The 23,266-nt window shown below is 56.3% G+C and overlaps 1 protein-coding gene and 1 non-coding gene across 2 annotated transcripts in view; one reads left to right on the top strand and one right to left on the bottom strand.

The window, feature by feature from the left end:
* The window catches only part of IGF1R (insulin like growth factor 1 receptor), a 224,686-nt gene that overhangs the window by 10,740 nt on the left and 190,680 nt on the right, over positions 1-23,266 (bottom strand). The window contains exons 6-19 of the mRNA XM_066239567.1: positions 17,039-17,253; positions 15,679-15,805; positions 13,590-13,828; positions 12,909-13,076; positions 12,566-12,770; positions 11,188-11,471; positions 10,427-10,563; positions 9,791-9,950; positions 8,593-8,695; positions 7,657-7,727; positions 5,354-5,583; positions 5,039-5,149; positions 4,176-4,335; positions 2,034-2,163 (exon numbers count right to left, since the gene is read on the bottom strand). Of these exons, the coding sequence (XP_066095664.1) occupies positions 2,034-2,163; positions 4,176-4,335; positions 5,039-5,149; positions 5,354-5,583; positions 7,657-7,727; positions 8,593-8,695; positions 9,791-9,950; positions 10,427-10,563; positions 11,188-11,471; positions 12,566-12,770; positions 12,909-13,076; positions 13,590-13,828; positions 15,679-15,805; positions 17,039-17,253 (2,340 nt within the window). The remainder of the gene's footprint in view (positions 1-2,033; positions 2,164-4,175; positions 4,336-5,038; positions 5,150-5,353; positions 5,584-7,656; positions 7,728-8,592; positions 8,696-9,790; positions 9,951-10,426; positions 10,564-11,187; positions 11,472-12,565; positions 12,771-12,908; positions 13,077-13,589; positions 13,829-15,678; positions 15,806-17,038; positions 17,254-23,266) is intronic.
* On the top strand, positions 4,587-4,662 carry TRNAT-UGU (transfer RNA threonine (anticodon UGU)). The gene has a single exon. It is a non-coding gene; the product is annotated as a tRNA-Thr (tRNA).

Below are 23,266 nucleotides of genomic sequence, written 5' to 3'. Positions count from 1 at the left end.
ACCCCGTGCCACCCCGAGTGTGGGAGCTCTGTCCTCACTGGCCGCCACCATGTTTCCCGGAAACGCAGCCCTGGTGGCGAAGCTGAGGACGCTGACGTGGGGGCAGCGCTGGGAGTCCCTGACGTGAGCCCCAGGCAAGCCGAGTGAGGGCCTGGGCCCCAACATCTACCCAGCAGGGCCATCTCCCAAACATGCTTTATCCCCAAATAATCACATACGGATGCCAGGCCCGGCCAGAGCAGTGATCCTGTGTCCCTGAATGTGGCCTGGGACAATCAAGCTGTTGGACAAGCTCCCAGTTTGAGAAACCTCTGCCCTGTGGCTCTGAATGCTGGCTTCCCAGTAGAACCACCCAGAGAGGTGTTTAATCTGATGCCTGCACCCCTGACGGGTTCTGATCTCACTGGTTTAGGGTCCGGGTCAAAGTTGGGGCCTTGGGGTATTAGAGAACTCCACAGGGATCTCACAGGTCCAGTGGGGCCAGGGAGAGGGGAGGCCTGCCCCTCGGGAGCTGGGGCAGCTGGCCTGTGGAAGGCTCAGTCTTGCAGGCGGGGACAAGGAGTGTGTCCCTGGCAAGGCAGGGCAGGGGAGGCGACGGGCAGGGAAGAACGCATGGCACAGCGCAGAGCTGAAGGGAAAGGGGACCAGCAGGAGGAGCAGCGAGCCGTTCACCATGTGTGCAGCCCTGACCGCTCGTTTAGAAGACCCGACCCCTGGAAAACAAATTTGTCCCGACAGTACGTGCACACGGACAGCTCAGACACACAGCACCCAGAAAGGGGCGGGGCTGCCCTCTGCACAACACGGGAGCCTTCCCAGCATAGTCACCAGCTCCCGGCCACACGGGGAAGCACGTGCTCGGATCTGACAGGGAGCAGATAACCATCTGGGGCCGGTGGCAGTGGGACATCTCAGAGTTGAGCCCAGCAGCCAGTGCCCCTGGCCGGGCTACACTAAAGGGCTGTTTCCAATGCGCACCTGTCTTCAGAGTAAGATTCAAGGCCCCCCAACTGTAAAAGGTTCACGAGCGCAACAAAAAATGATACATCACTATTTAACTAGCTCCTCCGCAGTCACCCGGAGAGCAAACAACTGCCACCTCTGCACCGCGCCAGCGACAGGACCTCACGAGAGGACGGCCAAGCCACCAGCTGATGCACTGGAGGCAGACATGCCAGGGCCTGGGCATGCCAGGAACTTCTGTTGTATTTCAGGAACCTGACTGCCCACCCCCGGTGTCACTGAGGAAGTGCCACAAACAGTAACACCGAGAGTCCCCTGCACCCTCAGCAGACAACTGTTCTACCCCCTCAGGAGACAGTTAGTGTTCAGAGACGCATTTTTCTCTCCAACCCACCCCGGGGACAACAATGGTGGATGCCCACTGGAAAAGGTCACACAGGCCCTGGCTGGGTGGAGCAGTGGATAGAGCATCGTCTTGGCACACCGAGGTCATGGGTTCGATCCCTGGTCAGGGGAGTATGAGAAGCAACCTGAGTGCACAACTAAGTAGAACAACTAAGAAGAGCAGCGAACTGATGCTTCTCTCTCTCTCTCTCTCTCTCCTTCTCTCCCTTCCTCCCCCTCCCCCTCCCCTTTTCCCCTCTTTCTCTCAAATCAATGGAAGAAAAAAATACAGAAAAGATAAAACACAGGACACACAATAGTGGAACCAGCAGGAAAACCCATCAGACTCAAGCCTTGGGTCTAAATAGAGTGGTGTCTGCACTCTGATGGTTTTATCGGGTGAGGCAGACACACACACACACACACACACAGAGTGTCATTACTGCAAGCACTGGGATGCATGGAGGTGGGTGGGGGAGAAGCAGAGAGGAGAGGCTGGCCGGCCCATCCCAGCTCCCTGGGCCGGCCCAGTGACACGTCCGCATGGAGTGCAGCCCCACAACTCTTAGCCAAAGCAGATAGCGGGCAACAGGGAGCAGAGAGCAGGAGGCAACAAAGCCATCCAGACAGAGCCGGGGGGCTCGTGGAGGCTGGAGGGGCCGCAACCCAGGAAGAGCCTCTCGTACCAGACGTCAGAGTGAGTGGTGAACACGCCATCCTTGAGGGACTCGGGGGACATCCAGCGCACGGGCAGCAGTCCCTTGCCACCTTTCCGGTAGTAGTCGGTCTCGTAGATGTCTCTGGTCATGCCGAAGTCTGCGGGGCGGAGAGAAGGCACCGGTTACTCTGTTAGAGCAGCTCTTGGGGGACCAGCAACGATGCACCACCACTGCTGCTCCAGAGGCCCCGCACCCACATCAGGGTGGGGGGCGCTTAAAAGGGCCGCACGTCAGTGCCTGCCGTCTTCCAGGCAGAGACAGCAAGGGACAAAGGGTCAGCCAAACAACAAGCGAACGCCTAGAAACCCCTGCTTCTCAAATACACTCACCACTGGACTCTTTTACAGAGTTAACCCCTTACTGCATTTAAAATGACAGGTGGTGAACAAATGACCAAGCTCCAGGGTTTCTCAAAAAAATATGCACCGCGTAGACCCAAGGTCACTCCTACATGGCTTCCAACCTGACGCTGACCCTGACTCACTGAAGAACGCTGCCCGCTGCCCGGGAAGGAAAGGGCCCCACCATCCAACGCGGGGAAATGAGGGCTGCGTGCCCATTCGGGACGGAACGGGTACCCCGTGAGAATCTGAGAGCTGCCCGATGTGGCCCCCGAAGCTGTTACTCAGTGATGTTTTTCAACAGAATACTCCCACTCGTTTTTGAAATTTCTTCTATTCCCCATGTCTCTTGAAGAGGTCGTGTAATTATGTTTGATGGCAGGCTTGCAGTGGAAGCCTAAATCACTGCTTCTTTGTCAGGCCGATTTCCCACCGAACGAGACAACCTTCTGCAGCAGGGAGGCTGCCGTGCCCCCTCCCGGGGGAAAGGGCCGCTCTCCTTTTGACAACGCTCATTTATGCCTCTAACTCAGGCACAGAAAGGTGAGGCCACAAACCCAGCCGCATTCCTTGGACGCTGACCAGCATCATTTACTTGCGCTGTGCTAAGGGTCATCGGCCCGCCTCTGGCACAATTGGAGACAGGGTGGAGCCCTAGTGCAGAACAACAAGGAAGCGGTGAATCCTATCTCAGACTCAATCTAGGGACATGCGGGTGGGAGGACGTGCCTTTACCTGTACAAAAAGTAAAAAGAAACTGCGAGCAACAACTATGTCTCTTACTGCAGAAGGGTTGCAAACTCTTGGGGGGAAAAAGCCAACAAGTGCAAAGACACTAGCACTATCCATGCGCCGTGTGGTTAAATAGTGAAGACAGTCCCCAGTGGTTCGGACTTCAAGTGGCACACGACACAGTGGCCCGCCCACTCACAGCAGGGGAGAAAGGAGTGGCTCTGAGCTCTCGCTGTGTGCCAGAAAGGGGGACGGAAGATGCTGGTGACCACAGGAGCTGACACAAAGGACTTGTCCCATGCCATCGCAATGTCCCCATCCTTTCCACCATCTCATGGGACTGTTATGTTGTCCCCCATTCCAGAGGTGAGGACACGGGTCTCAGTGGGTGGGGGCAACAGCAGCCACCAGCAGGCTGGTCAGCTAGGCGCGCTTGACAGCAGAGGAGTCATGAGCTTCGAGAGTGACCAGCCTGGGTGCGACCTCAGTGAGCAGCTATCTGCCCTCACCTGATGGATGGCCACCTTGTTGTCATGCTGCTCTGTGCAGGGGCCTCACCGTTAGGGGACCTCACCTTGTCTATGGGGAAAACTTCATAGACCCTGGAGCCGGGGTAGGGGCGGCAGTGCTCCTTGGACACTCAGAAAATTGGAGGGACTATGGGTGCTTTGGATGGCAACTTGAATTCCCACATCAAAGTCACCTGAAGACAGTGTGTTCTTTCTGTAACCAACACTTAGACTAGTTCTGCCAAGAAACACCTCCAGCGCCAGGAGGGGCAACGTGAGGGGCCTCAGCCTGAGTTCAGCCCTGCCCACGATCTGGGTGGCAGTGCCCCGTGCGACTGGGGTTAGAGCCAGCTCGAGCGGGCCTGTGACTGTCAATGGAGGTGATGACGTGATCCCCAAGAGCAAATCCCTGCACTCCCAGACGCACCAGACCCCCACTCCCCACCAAAGCCAGGCTAATGCCGACTGGGTCCCTAACACGCGCGGGAGCAGAGTTCTCGCTCAGCTCTGAGGAACCGAGGACGCACCTCCGATCTTGACGGTGAAGTCCTCAGCCACCATGCAGTTGCGGGCAGCAAGATCCCTGTGGACAAACTTGTTGGCATTGAGATAGGCCATGCCGTCAGCGATCTCGCCGGCCATCTGGATCATCTTGCTCAGGCTGGGAGGTGCGAAGGCCGGGTTTTTCTGCAGGAGATTAAAAATAAAAAATCACACAAGAGGCTAGGCTCCGTTTCCAGCCCACGTTCTCTCGGGGTTTGCAAATGCGAGCCTGCTCAGTAGAGCAGCACAGGTCACTCCGCTAAGGAGGTGGGACCTGCTCAGTGGAACGTGTTACTAGGGAGACCTTAGTGCCTGCCCGGTGGTCACGTGGTGCACCTAGCTGCCCCGCAGGAATCAGAAACTCTCACTGTAAATGAATTAAGAAACACGGGACTGCCCTGGCCGGTTGGCTCAGTGGTAGAGCGTCAGCCTTGTGTGCAGGAGTTCCGGGTTCGATTCCCGGCCAGGGCACACAGAAGAAGCGCCCATCTGCTTCTCCACCCCTCCCCCTCTACTTCCTCTCTCTCTCTTCCCCTCCCGCAGCCAAGGCTCCATTGGAGCAAGGTTGGCCCGGGCGTTGAGGATGGCTCTGTGGCTTCTGCCTCAGGCGCTAGAATGGCTCTGGTTGCAACAGAGCAATGGCCTGGATGGGCAGAGCAACGCCCCCTAGTGGGCATGCCGAGTGAATCCCAGTGGGGCGCATGCGGAAGTCTGTCTGCCTCCCTGTTTCCAACTTCAGAAAATACAAAAAAAAAAAAAAAGAAATAAAGAAACATGGGACCTTCGGGGAGAGGCTCTAGGAGGGAGAGGATGGAAACGTGCAGAGCAGGTTCGAGTCCAGACCCACCTCGATCTCTGGCCGCAGGCCCCTGAGATAGCTTTTGAGATCGCCCTGCGTCATGAGTTCCATGATGACCAGCGTCGGCTGGCCCTGGGACACCACGCCCAGCAACCGCACCTGAGAACAGTGACAAAGAGGACTCAGAGGGCACAGTATCCACGACGGGCACCCCACCACTGCCAGGGGCTGCATCGCCAGAACCTCTGTGGGCACAGGGGTCAACTCTGGATGGGGGCGAGTCACCAAGCACACAGGCATGGCCACGGTCACGCAGAGCGGCTCCCTGTGCCACGTCCTGCCTGCTCCGGGGCTCTCGCTTACCACGTGGTGACAATTGAATTCCTTCATCACCGAAGCCTCGTTGAGGAACTCGATCCTCTCACGCATGCTCGCGGCCTCGTTGACCGTCTTAATGGCCACCCGGGTTTCGGGCTCGTCTTTGACCACGCCCTTGGCCACGCCTTCGTACACCATGCCAAAGGAGCCCTGGCCCAGCTCACGGCTCATGGTGATCTTCTCCCGCGCCACCTCCCACTCATCGGGCACGTACACTAGAGGAGAAGAAGACAGGACTGAGACGTCTGGGGCCACAGGCACTGCGGGGGGGGCAAGCTTTCCGGGGAAGAATACAAGGTGCCACTTCCTAAAGCCCACCTAGGAGGACATCGGGGGACATGGCTTGGCTGGTTCTGAAATGTCCCCACATGCTGTGGATTGCATAAGGCAACAATATGCTCAAATACTGGTGTCTCAAACCCTCACGGGGTCCCAGAAAATCCGAGCATGCCAACAGCATATAATAAGAACCAGCAAGTCGCAAGTATGGAATTCACACTGGATTGCAAAGGCTCGAATGCAAAAAATAATGTCAATAAACCCATCATTTTTATACTGCCTACATATGAAAATCGGTCATGCTCTGGATCCCCTGGGGTAAGTAAAACATGGTATTGAGGCCCTGGCCGGTTGTCTCAGCGGTAGAGCGTCAGCCTAGCGTGCGGAGGACCCGGGTTTGATTCCCGGCCAGGGCACACAGGAGAAGCGCCCATTTGCTTCTCCACCCCTCCGCCGCGCTTTCCCTCTCTGTCTCTCTCTTCCCCTCCCGCAGCCAAGGCTCCATTGGAGCAAAGATGGCCCGGGCGCTGGGGATGGCTCTGTGGCCTCTGCCCCAGGCGCTAGAGTGGCTCTGGTCGCAACATGGCGACGCCCAGGATGGGCAGAGCATCGCCCCCTGGTGGGCAGAGTGTTGCCCCTGGTGGGTGTGCCGGGTGGATCCCGGTCGGGCGCATGCGGGAGTCTGTCTGACTGTCTCTCCCTGTTTCCAGCTTCAGAAAAAAAAACAAACAAACAAACAAAAAAAACATGGTATTGACATTCCTTTCACCTGTTTCTTTTTGTTTTCTTTTTTTTATGTGGCTACCAGAAAAATCATCCAGTTCCATATGGGGCTGGCATTACATTCCCATGGCAGCACTGGTCTTGCCCAAGACCTGGGGCACCTACTAAGGGACAGAAGCCACTGAGTTCAGGCACCGATGGGCAGTCAGGTGTGACCAGCATGGAGGGTGGACTTGGGGACCCCCCACCACTGTGAGGAGGAGCTGGGAGGAGATGACTGAGCCCGAATAGGATTCCCCCCCCCCAGCCCATGTTTCTGGTCAGATTCAGTCTGGTTTAAGAAAATAAACACACAAATAATTCTAGGCAGGAGGGAGTAGGGGGAGGAGGAAAGGAGACAAGGGAGAAATTAGGTTCCATTCCACCGTCTGCAGTGACTGCCCCACACTGTCAACGAGACACCAGGAACTGTGTCGTCCTGACTTCTCAGCCGCCAGGTGGCGGACCCAGGCAGGCTTCTCCCGAGCCTAGCCTCCCCCCCTGCAGGCAGTCAGGTATACAGAAGCCCACCTTAAAGGGTCACAGGGGACGAAGCAAAGGGCTGTCCCCTTTAGGGCGGCTGCACCTGATGGCCAACGCCCCTCCCTGACTTCCTTTTCAAGATTTGGATTTAAGCACACTAGGAAGAGAAGACAGCAAAAAAGGGGGGAAATATACTAAAAACCACCAGGGACAACCCAACTTCCAAGTCAGACCTCAGCCTTTGACTCAATGGCCTCATTAGTCATTACCAAAGGGACCATGAACAGGCCGTGAGGGTCTACATCCTCTGACCCCGGTCAGGAGTGGATGCATGGAAAAACTACAAGATAAAAAACTGCAGAGAAGCCCAAACTGATCAAAGTCAACTCCATTGAGATGAAACTCAGGCTAAAACTTGTGCAAAAAAAAAAAAAAGGACTGTTTGGTCAGGTGTGACACATCCTCCCAACAGATGTCAACAACTCAAGGGCTTCTTCCGTTCCCACGTGACATCTGCAGCCATTACATAAATTGATTACAGTGCTGGCCACATGCGTCTCTGGAACCTCTTTCTCTTTGAGATAGTCCAGACTTTTTGAGATATTCGGTGAACTGCTAAGAAATTTGATTAAAAAAAAAAAAAAAGGTGTGGACAAAGCCAGGTCTGAAGCCAAAGGCCCCTCAAGAGGAAGCAGACCTCTTCTAGATCGGCAACGTTCAGGGGGCCCTGGGCTCAGGAGCCCCGCAGCGAGCTGAGCACTTACCGTCGGCAGCGCTGAAGTACTCGGGGTTCACGGACGCGTACAGCACTCCATTCCCCAGCCGGCTGCCGTTTCTGTCAAAGAGGATGCAGTTTAGGCTGGAAAAACCCCATCTCCACACGTTTCTATCTGCACATGCGTGTTTGTTATAGCGGTTTTATTTGTTCTGTTTAGGTATGGGGGAGTGGGAGTGGGCAGAGCTTGGTGGAGATTTTTAAGAAACAGTTCTCTTTCAGCCCAGGCCAGGTGGCTCCATGGATAGAGTGTCATCCTGGGCCACCAAGGCTGCAGGTTCCATCCCCGGCCGGGCACGTACGAGAAGCAACCAATGAACACACAACTAAATGGAACTAAGGACAACAATGAGTTGATGCTTCTCTCTCTCTCTCTCTCTCTCTCTCTCCTGCTCCCCCTTCCTCTCTCTCTCTCCTGCTCCCCTTCCCCTCTCTCTCTCTCTCTCTCTCCTGCTCCCCTTCCCCTCTCTCTCTCTCTCTCTCTCCTGCTCCCCTTCCCCTCTCTCTCTCTCTCTCTCCTGCTCCCCCTTCCTCTCTCTCTCTCTCTCTCTATCTCTCTCTCTCTCTCTCTCCCTCCTATCAATGGGAAAACATCTCTGACTTCATTGGCAGTTGACAGGGTCCCTGGACGGACAGGGCTAACAGAGAGCGTGGGACGGCAGCGGTGCCTCTGTGACCGGGAACCAGGGAGAGAGTGTGGGACAGCAGCGGTGCCTCTGTGACCGGGAACCGGGGGGGCCATGCACCACCCAGAAACACCGTGTCGTCGCTGCATCATTAGAAAATGTTCTCTGTTCCCCTGAAGCACATTCGCTTGGGAAATTGGGGTGTTTTTTTGGATCCACAAACTATTTCTTCAGCGCGGGTGCCGATCGGCGACCACTCGGCCCCCGACACGTGTCTGCGCTGCCCGCTCAGTCCTCACCTCTTCCGGTGGAAGACGTACAGCATGATGACCAGGCCCCCCACGATCAACAGGATGGCCACCGGCAGCGCAATGATCAGGTGCATGTAGCTTTCATACGGCTCTGCGAGAAAGTGGGGAAGGACGGACAATTAAACATCATGAGGTGAACAAGACCCTCGTTTCACTGTCTTTTTATATTTAGCTGGAAGCATGAAAAAAGAAATCCCTGAACACTCCTTCAGCGCCCCATCATGAACTAGGCACTCTGAAGGTCGGCAGTAGCGCCAGAAATCAGAGCAAAAAGACTGCGCCCTGGAGAAAAAAGACCAAATAAGTGCAGACAGAGGAGTCGACCCATTTTTATTTTCCAACTACACTGTGTTCTGAAATAAGTTTACGTGACGGGCGCCAATAACAGAATCGCTATACGCAGTGTACGGGCTAGACACAGAAACGAGCACATCTGCTAAAATAGAACACACACAGACTCTCACTCACACGGTGCCCAGGAGGGGCGACCTTTCTATCTGCCTGGGCAGTAGGGGGTGCCCACCCCGCCCCCACGTCATCCCACTGAGCGAGGTGGGGCTGCTCCTCCCCAGGGGAGAAGCAGCCAGAAACGGCATGGTGCCAGGTCTGCCCTCTGTTCTCCGAGCGTGGAGTGATCTAGAAAACCGGGTTTCTAGTAAGGACAGCAGACATTCAATATGGAACTAATAAGGAACATGTGTGTCATTAAATAAAAGACCCACTTTTCTCAGGCAAGCCCATACTGGGCCCTTGTAGTGTTTAGCATTTTACAAATTTCAGTGTTCAAATCTGAAATCCTCGCCTAGAGCAGCCTTCAGAGAACCCCATCAAGTCGATGTGTGACTATGAACTCAGGGAGTGGCCCTGACTCTGAGCCCTAACCATAGTGCCCCAGGCGGCAGGAGGCAAAACCGCCAACTCGACGCTTTGGAGAACGCTTTAGGCACAAACCCAGCTGCCTCCCTCCACAGAGCTGCTCAGCCCTGCCCGTCTGGTGAGCAAGGACCCCAGGTGCAGCAGGACAGTGCCTCAGCCCTCGCTCGGGGGCTGACAGCAGCATGACCCTCGTGACAGCTGGCCAGCTCGGTTCCAACGGAAAGTCAGAAAACCAAAGGGCCAGCAAGACACGGGCTGCCCGACCCCCTCCACTGCCCTGTCCCCGGCCACGCCCTCCAGCCGGCCTTACTTTTGATCTGGACATAGAAGAACACGGGCTCCGTCCAGGACCCGTTGCCGGACAGCGAGGTGGCCTGGATGCGGGCCGTGTAGTTCCCCGGGTTGAGCCGGTTCAGCTTGTACCCTCCGTGCTGCCTGTACTCCTGCCTGGGCACACACTCCCGCTGGTCCTGGGGGCGGGGCAGACGGGTCAGCTCCCCACAGACACGTGCGAGACGCGCGACTCTCTCCGCCAGCCTCTCACCTCCCACCGGACAGTGACCCCCATTGGCAAGAAACGGGAAGAGACCACGTCTTAAACGGAGCATCCTCTGGGGACCAGAAGCACACCCCAGTTTTAATGACACATTTTTTTGTAAACAAGCAGTGCTCCAGAAAGATGAAAAGCTAGCAAGGCCCTTCTAGTCTATGCTGAAGAACTGTTTTGTGCTTCAAAACAGTTTCTTGAGGGCGACAAGTCCGGCTCCTGACGTGGTCCACGCACTCTGCCAAGACGCGGAGCCGGCAGAAAGACTTCTGCCCTCCCCGGCTTCACCCGTGTCTTACTGCTCTGAGTCGCGAGCTGGCCCGGAGGTGACGTCCTGCCGGGAGCCCGGCCGTCAGCGGGAACGGGGCACGCCCACACACGGCCCCTGCCCCCTCTCACCTCGACCTGTGATCCATATTTTATCTCATACATGAGGATCAGCCCGTTGGGGTTCTGGGGCTCTGTCCACTTCAAGAAGATGGAGTTTTCGGGCCTCGGCTCCCAGGTCACCGGTCCAGGAATGTCATCTGCTCCTTCTGTAGAACCATAGAAACCGGCAGTGACGTCAGCGTCGGGTCCCCCAGGAGGGAGACCGAGGACAGTAACCATACAAGGTCCCTGTGAGCTGGTGGCTCACACCCAGCAGAGGGTCTGACACTGGAGCAGCGTCATGTCCCGGAAGTGTCACAAAGTGTCAGATGAAGCCACTTCCTGCCACCTCCAGCCGGAAAGGGAAGTGGGCACATCATCTAGCCTTAAAGGCGGGTGGATCGCTGTCTGAGTGACAGGCAGCTGCTAACTTACAAGGGGACAGTGAAGACCCAACAAGCCGGGCCAAAGGCCACTCCAGGAAGGGGACGGTGAAGACCCAACAAGCTGGGCCAAAGGCCACTCCAGGAGATGACCCTGAGGAGTGATGGTCACTCGAAATCAACACAGCTAACTGGGGATTTCACTAAAAACTCAGGAGGGACTGGGCATGTGTACCCATGCACGGATTGGGGGAGGGGCCCAGGAAATGCTCCCTGCTCCTGAACACTGTGTCCGGGGAGTCTGGGAATGGAGTCATGTCACCAGGACATCACCAGGCCGCCTACAGCTGAGCCCCCAGGGCGTTGCAGCAGGGTGTCGGGATCGGGCAGAGCTGGATCGCACCGTACCTGCAGGCATGGTTCTCGCAAAGACGAAGTTGGAGGCGCTGCAGCCCAGCTTCTCGGCCTCGTGGTTGCAGCTGTGGATGTCGATGCGGTACAGAGTGAAGGGCCGCAGGTTTGAGATGACCGTCCTCTCCTTGTTGTCCACTCTGCTCTCAAAGAAAGGGTGCTCCGTCTCCAGATCCTCCACCTCCGTGACGTTGTAGGTGTCTGCCACCGTGCTGTTCCTGCCCCGGGGGGGCATGGTGGTGTTGGCAATCTGAGGGACGTCTCTCCTCCTCCTTTCTGGTCTGTAAGGAAGAGACAAGCCTGGCTAGCACGGGCCTCCACCTCTTCTGTCTGGCCTGTGACCTCAGGGAGAGTCACAGCGAGAAAGGGAAAATCTTGACCTTGGAAGAAAGGAGCGCTTGAGCCCTCCTGGCTGAGAACAAGCAAGAAACACGAGGCTCCTTCCTTCTCTATTCACTTGGCTTTCTCTCCTCTGCAAACCCCAGGGTCGGCACAGAGACACCCACGCCGGCTCCCAGACTGGTTACTCAATTGTACAGAGAAAGAGGCAGTGCCCTGGGGTCTCGTCAGGACACTGCATCATCCGGTCCGCAGACCTTACGGTTAAGTGCAACAGGAGACCAACACGCTGGCTGCACAGAAGTTCATGAGAGGGTGAGGCCAGTGAGGTAGATGGTGAGTCCCAGAGACGGGCCGAGCAGGGTCAATGACCTATGCTGGGCGGTCCTTTGACACCCTCTGATGGTGCCAGCAGGGAGCTGCGGCTTGGACTCCAGACCCTCCCCTCCTCTGAGGGCCTGGGGTCTGCATCTGCACACTCCTGGGGGTCTCTCCCAGCCTGGCTCTGCCTCCCTCTCAGCAGTGGCCTCCCCAAGTCCCTGCCCATGACAGGGGCAGAGTCACACTCATGGATCTGAGGAGGGCTTAGAACAACAACAGGCAGTAAAAGAAAATGGATAAAGTCACCAAGGGAAGAATGTCCCCATCCAAAAGGGCAGAAGAGCTGGTCCAAGAATCCGGAGGTGACCCCTCGGAAGGCTATCTGTGGGATACGGGAAAAAGGCCTCTGGGCTCCCCCCAGAAACATTACAAACCAGCTTCCAGCATTTTACAGGACCCCATGGAAACAGGACGTGAGCGTCAGCATCGCTCAAAGAAATGGCCACGCTCAGGTCAGCCAAGGGGATGGTGGGAGACAGGGACAAGGCCCTGTCCTTCCCTCGTGGAGACCTGTCCGGGGATAGCACAGTAAGAGCCCAAGGAAACGGGAAGGACCCAAACAGAGACCACTCATCAGCTCCCAGGGAGGGGAGACATCCACACCCCTGCGGCAGCCCGGACCCCCGCCCGGACCCAGGGCAGAAGCCGCCCGCACCTGGGCACGAAGATGGAGTTGTGCAGGAAATTCTCGAAGACTTTGCGGTATTCAGCCTCCTCCTTCTCGGCCTGCTTCTCCGCCTCCGTTTTGGGGCACGCACAGCATGGCCCCTTCTCTCCGCCACACACCTCGGGCCGGGGGTCCTCAGTCACCTCCGTGATGTGGAAGGTGCCGTCGGCGTACTTCCGGACGGGGATTTTGTCTGCTCGGGGAAGAGGCCCCACGGGCGTGGGAAGGAAGGCCGTTACCCTACCGAGCGGAGCGCATGGAGCCGGTGTCCCGCCCCCACCGGTGCCCAGACACGCTCCCGGTCACGGGTCCCCACGCCTGGCGGCCTCACCTTTGGAGCAGTAGTTGTGCCGGTACAGGTAGCCGTCCTGGGGCTGCTGCTGCCAGCGGACGATGTAGTAGCTGAGGTTGCCGTTGGGCAGGGAGGGCGGGTTCCACTTCACGATCAGCTGAGATGAGGAGTTTGACGCAGAGATCACATCCAGGGGGATGGAAGGAACTGCAAAGCAGAACCGAGGGCACGTCACAGAACCGTCCGGACCCGCGGTCCCGGCCGGCGGGCGCTCGACGCCGTGCACCCCAGCCAGCAGCCCAGTGCCTGGCCTGGACGCAGACACGCTGGGCAAAACGTGGAACACAGACAGAGCCTTGCTCCAAAACAGCGTGCGTGTCGGTGCCCATGCTTCCCATGGCCACTCCCGTGTCCAGGGAACCTCTGTGGAACAAACGTGACAGAGCTGCAGCTGCACGTGGGACAGGTCGCAGGGGGCCCCACCGGGTGATAATGGGTGACACCTGCAGCTAAATCAAACGCTGCAGCTTTCTCATCTGTCCCAACTGCCCCCTCCCAAGCATTTAACTCCAGCGAGTGGTAAAATGGAGGGACATGCATTTTATCTGAGGTTTCTGAGCTGACTCAAATGGCACGAAGGGGGGTCAATGAGAGATAGATGGGGGGCCCTCGCGTCAGGACAACGACTGAGAGGTCGCGAGGAGAAGCGGGCGGGCATACCAGAAGCATTGGTGCGGATGTACAGGATCTCACTCTTGGCCCCACGGATGTGGTCATTCTCCACCATGGTGAGGGTCACCGCCTTCACGTACACGGCGTACTGCGTCCAGGGCTTCAGCCCGTGCAGCAGAATGCCTGGGTCGACTTCCTTGTTGGTTGGGAGGTCCACGTCCACCATGTTCCAGCTGTTGGAGCCGCAGGCATCCTGCCCGTCATACTCCGTGACGTTTTTAAAGGGCCTGAAAAAAACAGCAGCTGATACAGCTCGGACAAACCATCCCTCGGCCCAGGTGGAGCAAACATGTCACCCTGTCTATACCGGAAACCCTGAACAAAACAAAGTAGCGCAAGAGTTTTATGGAAGGATACAATTAAGCAACTGGGCTAGGGGTTTGGTTTCACCACAGAGATGGTACACTAGAGAACTGGATACTCTGTTTCCGGAAGAATGAGTTCTGGGATTTAAAACGCTGCTTGCTGCTCATCAGAACACATGCAAAAGCTACTTTCTTGTCTTCCAAAACGGTGGGTTTTGGTTTTGGGTTTTTTCACAATTAAGAAACACAAAAAGGGCCCTGGCTGGTTGGCTCAGTGGTAGAGTGATGGCCCAGCATGTGGAAGTCCTGGGTTCAATTCCCAGCCAGAGTACACAGTAGAAGTGCCCACCCGCTTCTTCACCCTCCTCCCTCTCTATCTCTCTCTTCCCCTCCCGCAGCCGAGGCTCCATTGGAACAAACTTGGCCCTGGGCGCTGAGGACAGCTCCATGGCCTCCATCTCAGGCGCTAGAATGGCTCCGGCCACAATGGAGCAAGGGCCCAGATGGGCAGAGCATCGCCCCCTGGTGGGCATGCCAGGTGAATCCTAGTCGGATGCTTGTGGGAGTCTGTCTGACTGTCTCCCTGCTTTTCACTTTGGAAAAATACCAAAAAAAAACCCAACCCACAAAAAAGATAAGCAGAATCATTTAATGCAAACATCCACTATGGATAAAGAATAACTTCTTGAGGAAAATGACTTTGCTACAGGAAAACAGGCTCTGAAGAAGGGCTTGCAAAAACTCAGGTGCTCGCCAGCCACTCTAATTGCTTGAGCAGCTCAGAATACTCAAGTGTTTGGCTTCCAGGTTATCTCAGAAGCCCGCACCCGGCTCTGGTGCAATGACCAGCGGACACTGGCAAACCCCTGGTAGGACTGTCAAAGGGGGTAGGATATTTGCATAGACACAGGGTTGGGTAGAGAGCTGACTTCCATCATAGACGAGAGAGCTGGACAGCCGCTGGCCTCTGGCTAATGAAATAGACACACCCCTCGCTGTCATTGCATTCAAAGACCATGAGTGACCTCCATGTGCAAGAACACTTAATCAGCCCTGCTTTCTTCATTACTAGGACCCTGCCCGAGGCCCCAGCCCCAGCAGCGCAGAGGGTACCAGACACTGCCATCGGTGGCTCTGGCTCCAGCTCTGGGGAACCCAAGCACCCAGGAAACAGACCCACGGCACCAAGGTGGGACCGGGGTCAAGACGGGGCCCTGGACAAAGGAGGCAGAGAAAGGAAGCGGGGCTGAGAGCCGTCCCCGGAAGGAACGAGTCACGGCTGCTTCGGCACAAGAAGAGCCCCAGCAGGCTCAAGGAGCGATCATGAAAGAGTCAAGACCTGAAAGGTCCAAGACCTTTTCCTCTCCATTCTTCTCTCTTGTTTGCGGGGCAATGACCGCAGGAAGGGCCCACAGATAGAGGGAGAGCAATAGGACAATGGCCCTGCCCGGGGTCACCTCACAGGGCACTGAGCATCTGCAGGGTGACCCGGAATAGGGGGTTAGTGGGCAGCAAGGTTGAAATGACACTTCAATTCCCTCCTACTACTATTATGGATATTTGGAATTGACCTAAGTCTCTGAAAAATAAGCTTTTGCTTCCGGTTTGCTTTCTACAAATGCCTCTACCCACAGAAGCTAACGCTTTGTCACTGTAGCTGTCACAGGCAGTGACAGATGTCACATGACAGCGGGGAGGGCCCTGAGGATGAGCCTGGACATCCCCCCGCCCCACCCCCCCCAGTCCTGCCAACATCACCCGGCTCAACTCACGCTTCCTTGTAGTAGACGGTGAAGCTGATGAGGTCCCGGTAGTCCGGGGGCCGGTACCGGTGCCACGTGATGATGATGCGGTTCTTCCAGGTGGTGGTGGAGGTGAAGTGCAGGACATCACTTTCACCTGGGGGCCCGGGGCACACCGTGAGTGACGGGTGGCAGCGGCCCTTTCCTCCCCATGTCGGGGACGCCCCCCCCCCCCCCGGCCACACGGTCTCCCTCCTCTTGGGAGCTGGTGTGCGTGCCACCCGAGTCCCTTCCAGGGCTTCCGGTGGCTTGGTTAGGGCTACTAGGGACCCGAGGCCACGGAGCCCCAGGGCTCCTTGCTCTGTGAGTGTGCTGGGCACAGATATGACCTGAGTGTGACTCTCACCCTGAAGGGAAAGGGTCCTGCGTGGACAGGATCCCCCTCAATCACGCAGGTCAGTGGTTTTCAACCGCTGGTCGCGGACGGGTGTTGGTCCGCGAAAGAGTTAAACCCCCTGACGTCACATGAACATTACAGATAGTGCAAGATTTCCACCTTTTTACACTTGGGGACGGGTGAAACAGGAGAATTACTTCAGGGGTCGCGAAGGCAGACATCGCCTCGAGCATAAATGAATTCGACTAAGATCATCGGGTCTGTCATCTTCACACTTCAAAGTGGTTAACTCTACAATGAACACATAAGGAGCCACAAAGAAGAGCTGATGCTCCTCATCTCTCTCTCTTCCAGTCTGTCTGTCCCTCTATCTGCTCCATCTGTCTCTCCCTCTGTCTCTGTCACACACTCTCTCTCTCTCTCTCTCACACACACACACACACACACACACACAAACATCAGAGTAGTTAACTCTTTTGCGGACCAGCTCCCATCTGCAGACTGGTGGTTGAAAACCACTGCTATAGATGATTTTTTTAAATACTGTTTCCTTATTAAAAGTTTACAGGGGAGAGACAATTTTGTTTTATCACCCACTTCAACCAAACAGAATCACAACTTTTCTTTCTTTCTCTTTTTTTTCTTTTTGAAACACCCGTTTTCTAAAGGCAGTTTCACATGCACTGTTAGATGAGACCAAGAAGGCTAGCTCCTGGTGGAAAAATGGCCTCACGGTATCCCTGCACAAAGAGACATTAACTCTGGGTATTCCAGAAGCACTGCCTTGAAGCCTCCATGGCAACCTGTTTCTGAAAGTTTGTTACACTCACCCAGGTGCTGAGGAACACCCACACAGACACTCTCACAGGTCTGCCCCACTATTGACCTTGAAGACACCCACGGACAAGCCAAGTTCTAGAAGGAAGTTCTAGACGGGAAGAAGGGCCCCTCGACCGCCATGTTAGGCCCCAGGCTGAGAGCGCGCCCACTCACAGGAGGCTCTCTCCCCGTTGTTCCTGGTGTTGATGTCCCCTTTGCTCTGCCGCCCCTTGGTCCCCGTCACTTCCTCCATGCGGTAGATCTCGGAGACGCACAGTTTGGGGTTGAAGGCGAAGTACATCTTGCCGGACTTGATGGTCAGGTTGCGGTGGTCCCAGTCCCAGAGCTGCTGCAGGTTCTGGTTGTCCAGGACGTAGAAGGAGTAGTTCCTGCAAGCACAGACAGCAGCATTAGCCCCGCGACCTCTGCCTCCTTCGTCCTCTGCAGCCTGCCGGCCACCCTCACGGGGCCTCTTAAGAAGGGAAAGTTACCCTTAACAACGGATGCAAGGACAGCATGTTGAAATTAACACAGAAACCGACAAGATGCTACCCAAGCGACAAGGAATGCCTCCCGCACCCTAGATGCTACGTGAATCGTTCCCTAGAGACGCCTTCAGTTGTCTCTCTCGGCACAGAGCTTGTTCCGTGTGCCGGAAATCCTCACACGGGAGAACAGGTGTGCTCTGCTGCTCAACTGGAACGGCTCATGTCGTGCAGTGGCTGCAGGGAGGCGGCCATTATCCTCGGGGGTGAATCCCATGCACACCGTCAGCACTGCATGCACGACGGGGTGGGACAGAGCCCAGGACAGGAGACCGGCTCGGTGGTGGACCCGCCCTGGGCCTGCTCCCTCCGCCAGACTCCCCCACCCTGAAAAGCCTCAGTGTCTGTCCCAGCAGATGGGAGGGGTGGGGAGGGGTGGGGGGACGAGAAACGGATCCTCAGTGGGCAGTCCAGCACCGGGCTCCCATCCGCACACACACTGGATGGGACGTGGGTGGTGATCCTGCCCGCACAGGGGTTTCAGCGAGCCTCAGTCCAGAGACAGCATTCAGAAACCAGACCAGGCTCCTCCACACGCACCGCGAGGCCTCCTGATACACCCCTGGCCCCAGTCTGGAAACCAGAGCTTGCCAGCGCACAGCCCTCTCCTTGTGTGAGAGCTCACTCCTCAACACAGCCACTTGCTAGACATTTTCCAAATGGATCCACATTGTGGATGGGCAACACAGGCCACGTGTCCAGGTGGAAAGCCCCAGGACGTGGCCAGGGGACATGTGCCATCCCTCAGGACAGTCTCCACCCTCTCCCTCATGGCCAGGTGTAGGTGGTGCAGCTGGAAGGCAGGGGACTCACATCGCCGTTTGTACAAAAGGACAGGTTGACAGGTGGACGCAGAGGCCTCCTGCTTTAGGCCCATTCTCGCCCACAGAGCACTGCTAGGTCTGTAGGCCACTGTGCAGGGTCATTACTGACGCTCCTGGGCCTGGCTGCCCCAGGCCCGAGTTGGCCACTTGGGACAAACTCTCCTGGCTGGCCGGGAAACCTCTGGGCTGGGAAGAAGGGCCCACTGACCAGGATCAAGGGCTGTCTCTACCTAGAATGAGGCTGCTCTCTCAATGTCACCAGCAGGGAACAGAAGTGCACCGAAAATGCCTCCCGAACAAAACGTGCCACTTCTCCCGCAGCTGGAGGCACGGGCTCGGTATTGGGAGTGTGACATGTGAGTGACAGGCGGCCGGCAAGGCCCTGTGTGTGATTAATCCCTTTGCAAAGCAAGATGACCTTTTTTATATATATATATACAGTAAACAGAAACATATTTTACAACGTGGAGAAGGCTGGAGGGCCAGGATACCAACAGCAATATAAAAACCTGGGCATTATACAGAGCCTGTGGAGGTAACAGAAAAATGAAACCGAAATCTTGTCACAATAATAATCGGGCTGTTGTTGAGCTGCCTGTCAGAAGTGCTCCTGTTTTCCCTCCCCGGCTTGTAGCAGGCCTCCCCCAACTCTTCCCACGATTAGAGGAGAACTGAGAGATAGTAAAGGAAGAGAGCTGTCTGCATATCTACTTATCTTTAGTACACGCACACTTAGATTTTCATTGTTTCCTGGAGGAAATGGCTACTCAGTTACTCAGTTACTCAGTAAATGCAATTTCCTGATCGTTTCTAAGCTTACTGCTGCCTTGACATCCAATGAACACTTTTTAAAATTGCTTGTTTATTTTTCTGTAGCCCACACAGGGCCCGTGATGCCCAGGGTTTGCAGAAGCAGGAGATCCTCACTTAACATCCTCGACTGGTTCTGTGACTTTAAGTGCAAGGACGGACGTACAACAAAACCAGTGATGCTGGGGGCAACCTTTTCAGAAACAATGGTTGATTTCCCAGGGCATCTCAAACCACTGTGACGGAATGACAATAAATGCCACTGCCTGTTGATTGGGGGGGACCTGTTGTGTTGGTGACCTGGCTCCCGGCCTCCTCAGTGTTACAAATATGTGTGTGTGTGTGTGTGTGTGTGTGTTTCTTCACTGCGCCCAGCCGAGGCAGGCCGGGCGCTCAGGCCACCTCCTTCAGGACCCTGTCTGTATGTGATCTGCACTGGTGTTCCCAACGCCTCACGCGCATCACACACTTGGCTGTTCTGTTTGCGGCTCCCGTCTCGGGGCTGTCTCGCCTCTGAGTCACCACCCTCGCCGCCTGCCCATGTGCTGCTGCGAGGGGCGGGCAGGGTGGGGACGCAAAGGAAGGCAGAGGTGTGGGCGCGGCATTGGAAGACAGCCAGGGTCCGGGATTCGGAGAATTGCATCTGGGATCCGAAGGGCAGGGTCTGAGTGTCCTCTCCGCCACGACCCCACCCCCACCCCAGCAGGCACAAAAGCCTCCCAGCTACGAGGGAGGAAGCAGCGTCTCCCTCTGTCAGCCCTTGCTGACAGGTTGAGGGGGGGCTGTAATACGCCCTGATGCTCTTTCCCTTCCCAGAGGAGAAACCAGGCCTCCTCCTGGCGGCCTCTAGGGGGCGTCAGAACCCAGCGCATGGGGCGGTCTCCAGCATCCCACATCTGCAATGGATACAGGTTTGTGGCCTTTTCACAGATGCTGCCTCCCTCCAAGCCATCAGCAGCCGGCTGCTTCGCAGGCCACGTCCCTGCTGCCCTGCAAACCCAACACCTGCGCCCACACTGAGGGTCTCCAGGGGGTGGGAATGTACATCCGACGGTCACCGGGCACTGAACAGACATTCAGAAAATGTTTCCTCTTGAAATCACTTTTCAGCAGCTCTATGAGGAGGTATAACCTCCTCGCCCAGACTGACCCAGTCTACACGTGCGTCTCATAAGGTTCAGGAAAGGGGTGCAGCTGGGCAGCCCTTGCCTCCAGGCTGTGCCAGACATACTACCACGAGGAGATGTCCTCACTGTCACAGGTGGTTCCGTGCCTGCTGCTATCCCAGCTGTCACTGACCTGCTCTGTCCCTGCCGGGCGGCGGGGGGAGGGGTCCGCCATGAATAACAGTGCTCTGAACACTCACACACACAGGTCTTGTGTGGGCACGTCTTCCTCTCTCTGGGGAGCTGCTGGGTAGAGCCTGGAACTGCTGAGTCACACCGTGGACGGCCTGTGCCTTGAAAGTCCCGGAGACGTGCTCAGAGTGTAGCCCTGCACCCACCTCCTCTCAGCGTCGCAAGCAGGCAGAGGGGAGCGCGGAGCACTGCACAGCCAGGCGGTCGGGAGGGGAGCACGGGACTGCCTAGAGCACCCCAGGATTCCAGTTCTCATTACCCATCCTCTCCTCCTCCTCTTATTATTTCTGGGGTGACAAGACTCGGCGGCAACAGAAAACAAGGTGAAGCTGTAAGTCCTTACTTGCCCAATGCCGTCAGGGAATAGGACTGCCCAGATAGAGAAACTGCCCGGGTAACAGCAACATTCTCACTCTGGTCAAGGGGTTGAAAGTGAGCCGTCTCATAGAAATCTTGTTTGTGTGTGTTACAAAATCTGTTTCCTTCATAACTAGCAGGGGAAAAAAACAAACTTTGATTTTCTTAATGCCTAAGACCTGACTCTGGAAACACAGACTGAGTGACGTCCTCAGGGAAATGCTGGCCAGGTGGGTTCCTCTGGACAAACTGGCGACCACCGGGGCGGTCTGGGCCCCACCCTCTGCTCACCAACCACCTGCTGTTTGTCCTGATGCCGCCTGCCTGCACCTGTCCCCAGCCTGGACAGCAGCTCACCCCGGGCACACGGGTTCTGCTCCAGGGAGAACGCCTGGATGTCCCCTTCTGGACTTGACCCAGCGGTCCGGGTGGCTCAGGAGACTGTTGGGGGCAGACCTCGGCCCCGCCTCGAGGCTCCTGGGTTGATACGAGGGGTCTCAGCAGTGGGAGCTCGTCTGCCACCCACCGAGCACACGGCTGCACAGCTGTCTTCCCAGGGAGCTGAGGGGAAGCACGTGCTTACGTTCTCATTGCGGCCGTGAGAGGGTCAAGGAGGCCGGCGCTCTGAGGCTCAAGTGCGACAAGAAGATATTTAGGAACAAAACTTGAGGTACCGGGGGACATGCGTTCGAGAAGTAACAGGCTATCCAGCAGCGGCTCCCAAGCTTTGCCACGCACTGAAGTTAGTTGGTGATCTTCAGAAAAGCAGCACACCTGGACTCCTACCCCCACCTATGTTGCTGATGGAACTGAGATGGGGTCCAACTTGGGCCTCGGGAATTTGAAAAAGCCCTCCAGATGATCCTCACGGGTCATCAACTCTGGGGAGCTCTGGGGGAAACACTCCCTTGGCTTAAACCGAAAGCACACAGAAACGGAGCGGCCAGAAGGCAGTGGTGTCCAGACAGCGTTGCGCACACCCTCCCCTCCCCCAACTCAAGCCTGGGCGGCGTGCCACGCCTTCCTTCATCTCAACCTCCGCCCCTGGACGCGCACGTCACGCCTCTCAACCTCCGCCCCTGGACGCGCACGTCACGCCTCTCGTACCTCTGGCGCCACCGGCGTCTCCAGCGTCACTTGCCAAACAGGTCCCGGGACACCAGGACTGCTACCATTGCTCCCTGCTGCCCTGCCCACACTGCTGTTCATTGCCTCTGCTTTCTGAGTGTCCCCGAGACCCTTTGGGGCCCAGCTCAAGGTCATGTCTTCCAGGAAGCCTATCCAGTCTGCGGCATCAGACGCTGACCCTCCTCAGGCCCGTGGCATGTTCCTTTTCTGACCCTCATTGCAGCTCGCCAGTCCGCCTTGTACTTGTATCTGCTGATAGTACTCGTTTCCTATTTCGCTTTCTTGGACTCTGCCCTGCTTGCAGGGGTGTGGGGGCAGGTGGAGGGGCTGGTCCTAGCTCTCTTCCTAAGTCTGGGGAGGAGAAATCAGGCACTGAGTTGTTCCCACCGCTCCAGCCGGATCCAACACCGGGAGAGGTCACCACAAGTGAGGATGTCAGTTTGGTCACGGTGCGGAAGGCAGGTGAGAGAGCCCAGCCCCCATCAAGAGAGGCAGGATTCGCAAGTGCCCCGGCTACAGAGGGACCCTCCAAGCAGCAGCATCCAGAGATAAAGAGCCTGGAGACTGGCCTCCTCAGGCCACAGGGGTGACCAATCCAGCAACAGGCTATGAAAACCTGGGGTCTGTCTGTCCTCCGCTATCATCCAAAACATGAGCACAGGGCAGGGGCCTGGAGCTCGCCTGAGCCGGGAAGCATCCCAAACGCCTTGGTAAATCACACGCGTCCCTCAAAAGACCCCACTGGGACTTCCGGTTTTAGACGAGTTGCACATAATGAGACACCTGCACATAGTCGTGCGTACAACCACCAGCCGTTAGTTTTCAGGTGTGTTTAAGTGCATAACACTTAAGTCACCACGCAACTCAAAGTAATCGTGTCATACGGTAAGTCCTAATAAAAGTTAATTAAGTGCTCCTGTTGGCTTCCTATAACTATCAAAAGCTCAGCCTGGAAAGAAAGAAAAGTGTGTGTCCTTAAGTAGCAGGAAAACTGGCAGATCCCAATCTGACTAAGAAAGAATGTTCACAGACACCAGGGATTCCAGACACAGGAACCTGCTTGGGGAAAACAGACAAACACCCAAAACAAAACAAAAATGTGCTACAATTCACTTAAAAATTGAACAGCCCTGGCCAGCTGGCTCAGTGGTAGAGCGTTGGCCCAGCATGTAGATGTCCTAGGTTCGATTCCTGGTCAGGGCACACACAGGAGAAGTGACCATCTGCTTCTCCACCCCTCCCCCTCTCCATTCTCTCTATCTCTCTCTTCTCCTCCCGCAGCCATGCTCTGCTGGAGCAAGTTGGCCCCGGACTCTGAAGATGGCTCCATGGCTTCACCTCAAAGCTAAAATAGCTGGGTTGCTGAGCAATGGAGCAATG

Source organism: Saccopteryx bilineata, chromosome 7, assembly GCF_036850765.1.
Source record: "Saccopteryx bilineata isolate mSacBil1 chromosome 7, mSacBil1_pri_phased_curated, whole genome shotgun sequence".
NCBI classification, from domain to species: domain Eukaryota; kingdom Metazoa; phylum Chordata; class Mammalia; order Chiroptera; family Emballonuridae; genus Saccopteryx; species Saccopteryx bilineata.
Note: the sequence above shows the minus strand (reverse complement) of the source record. Positions and strands in the feature narration are given on the sequence as shown.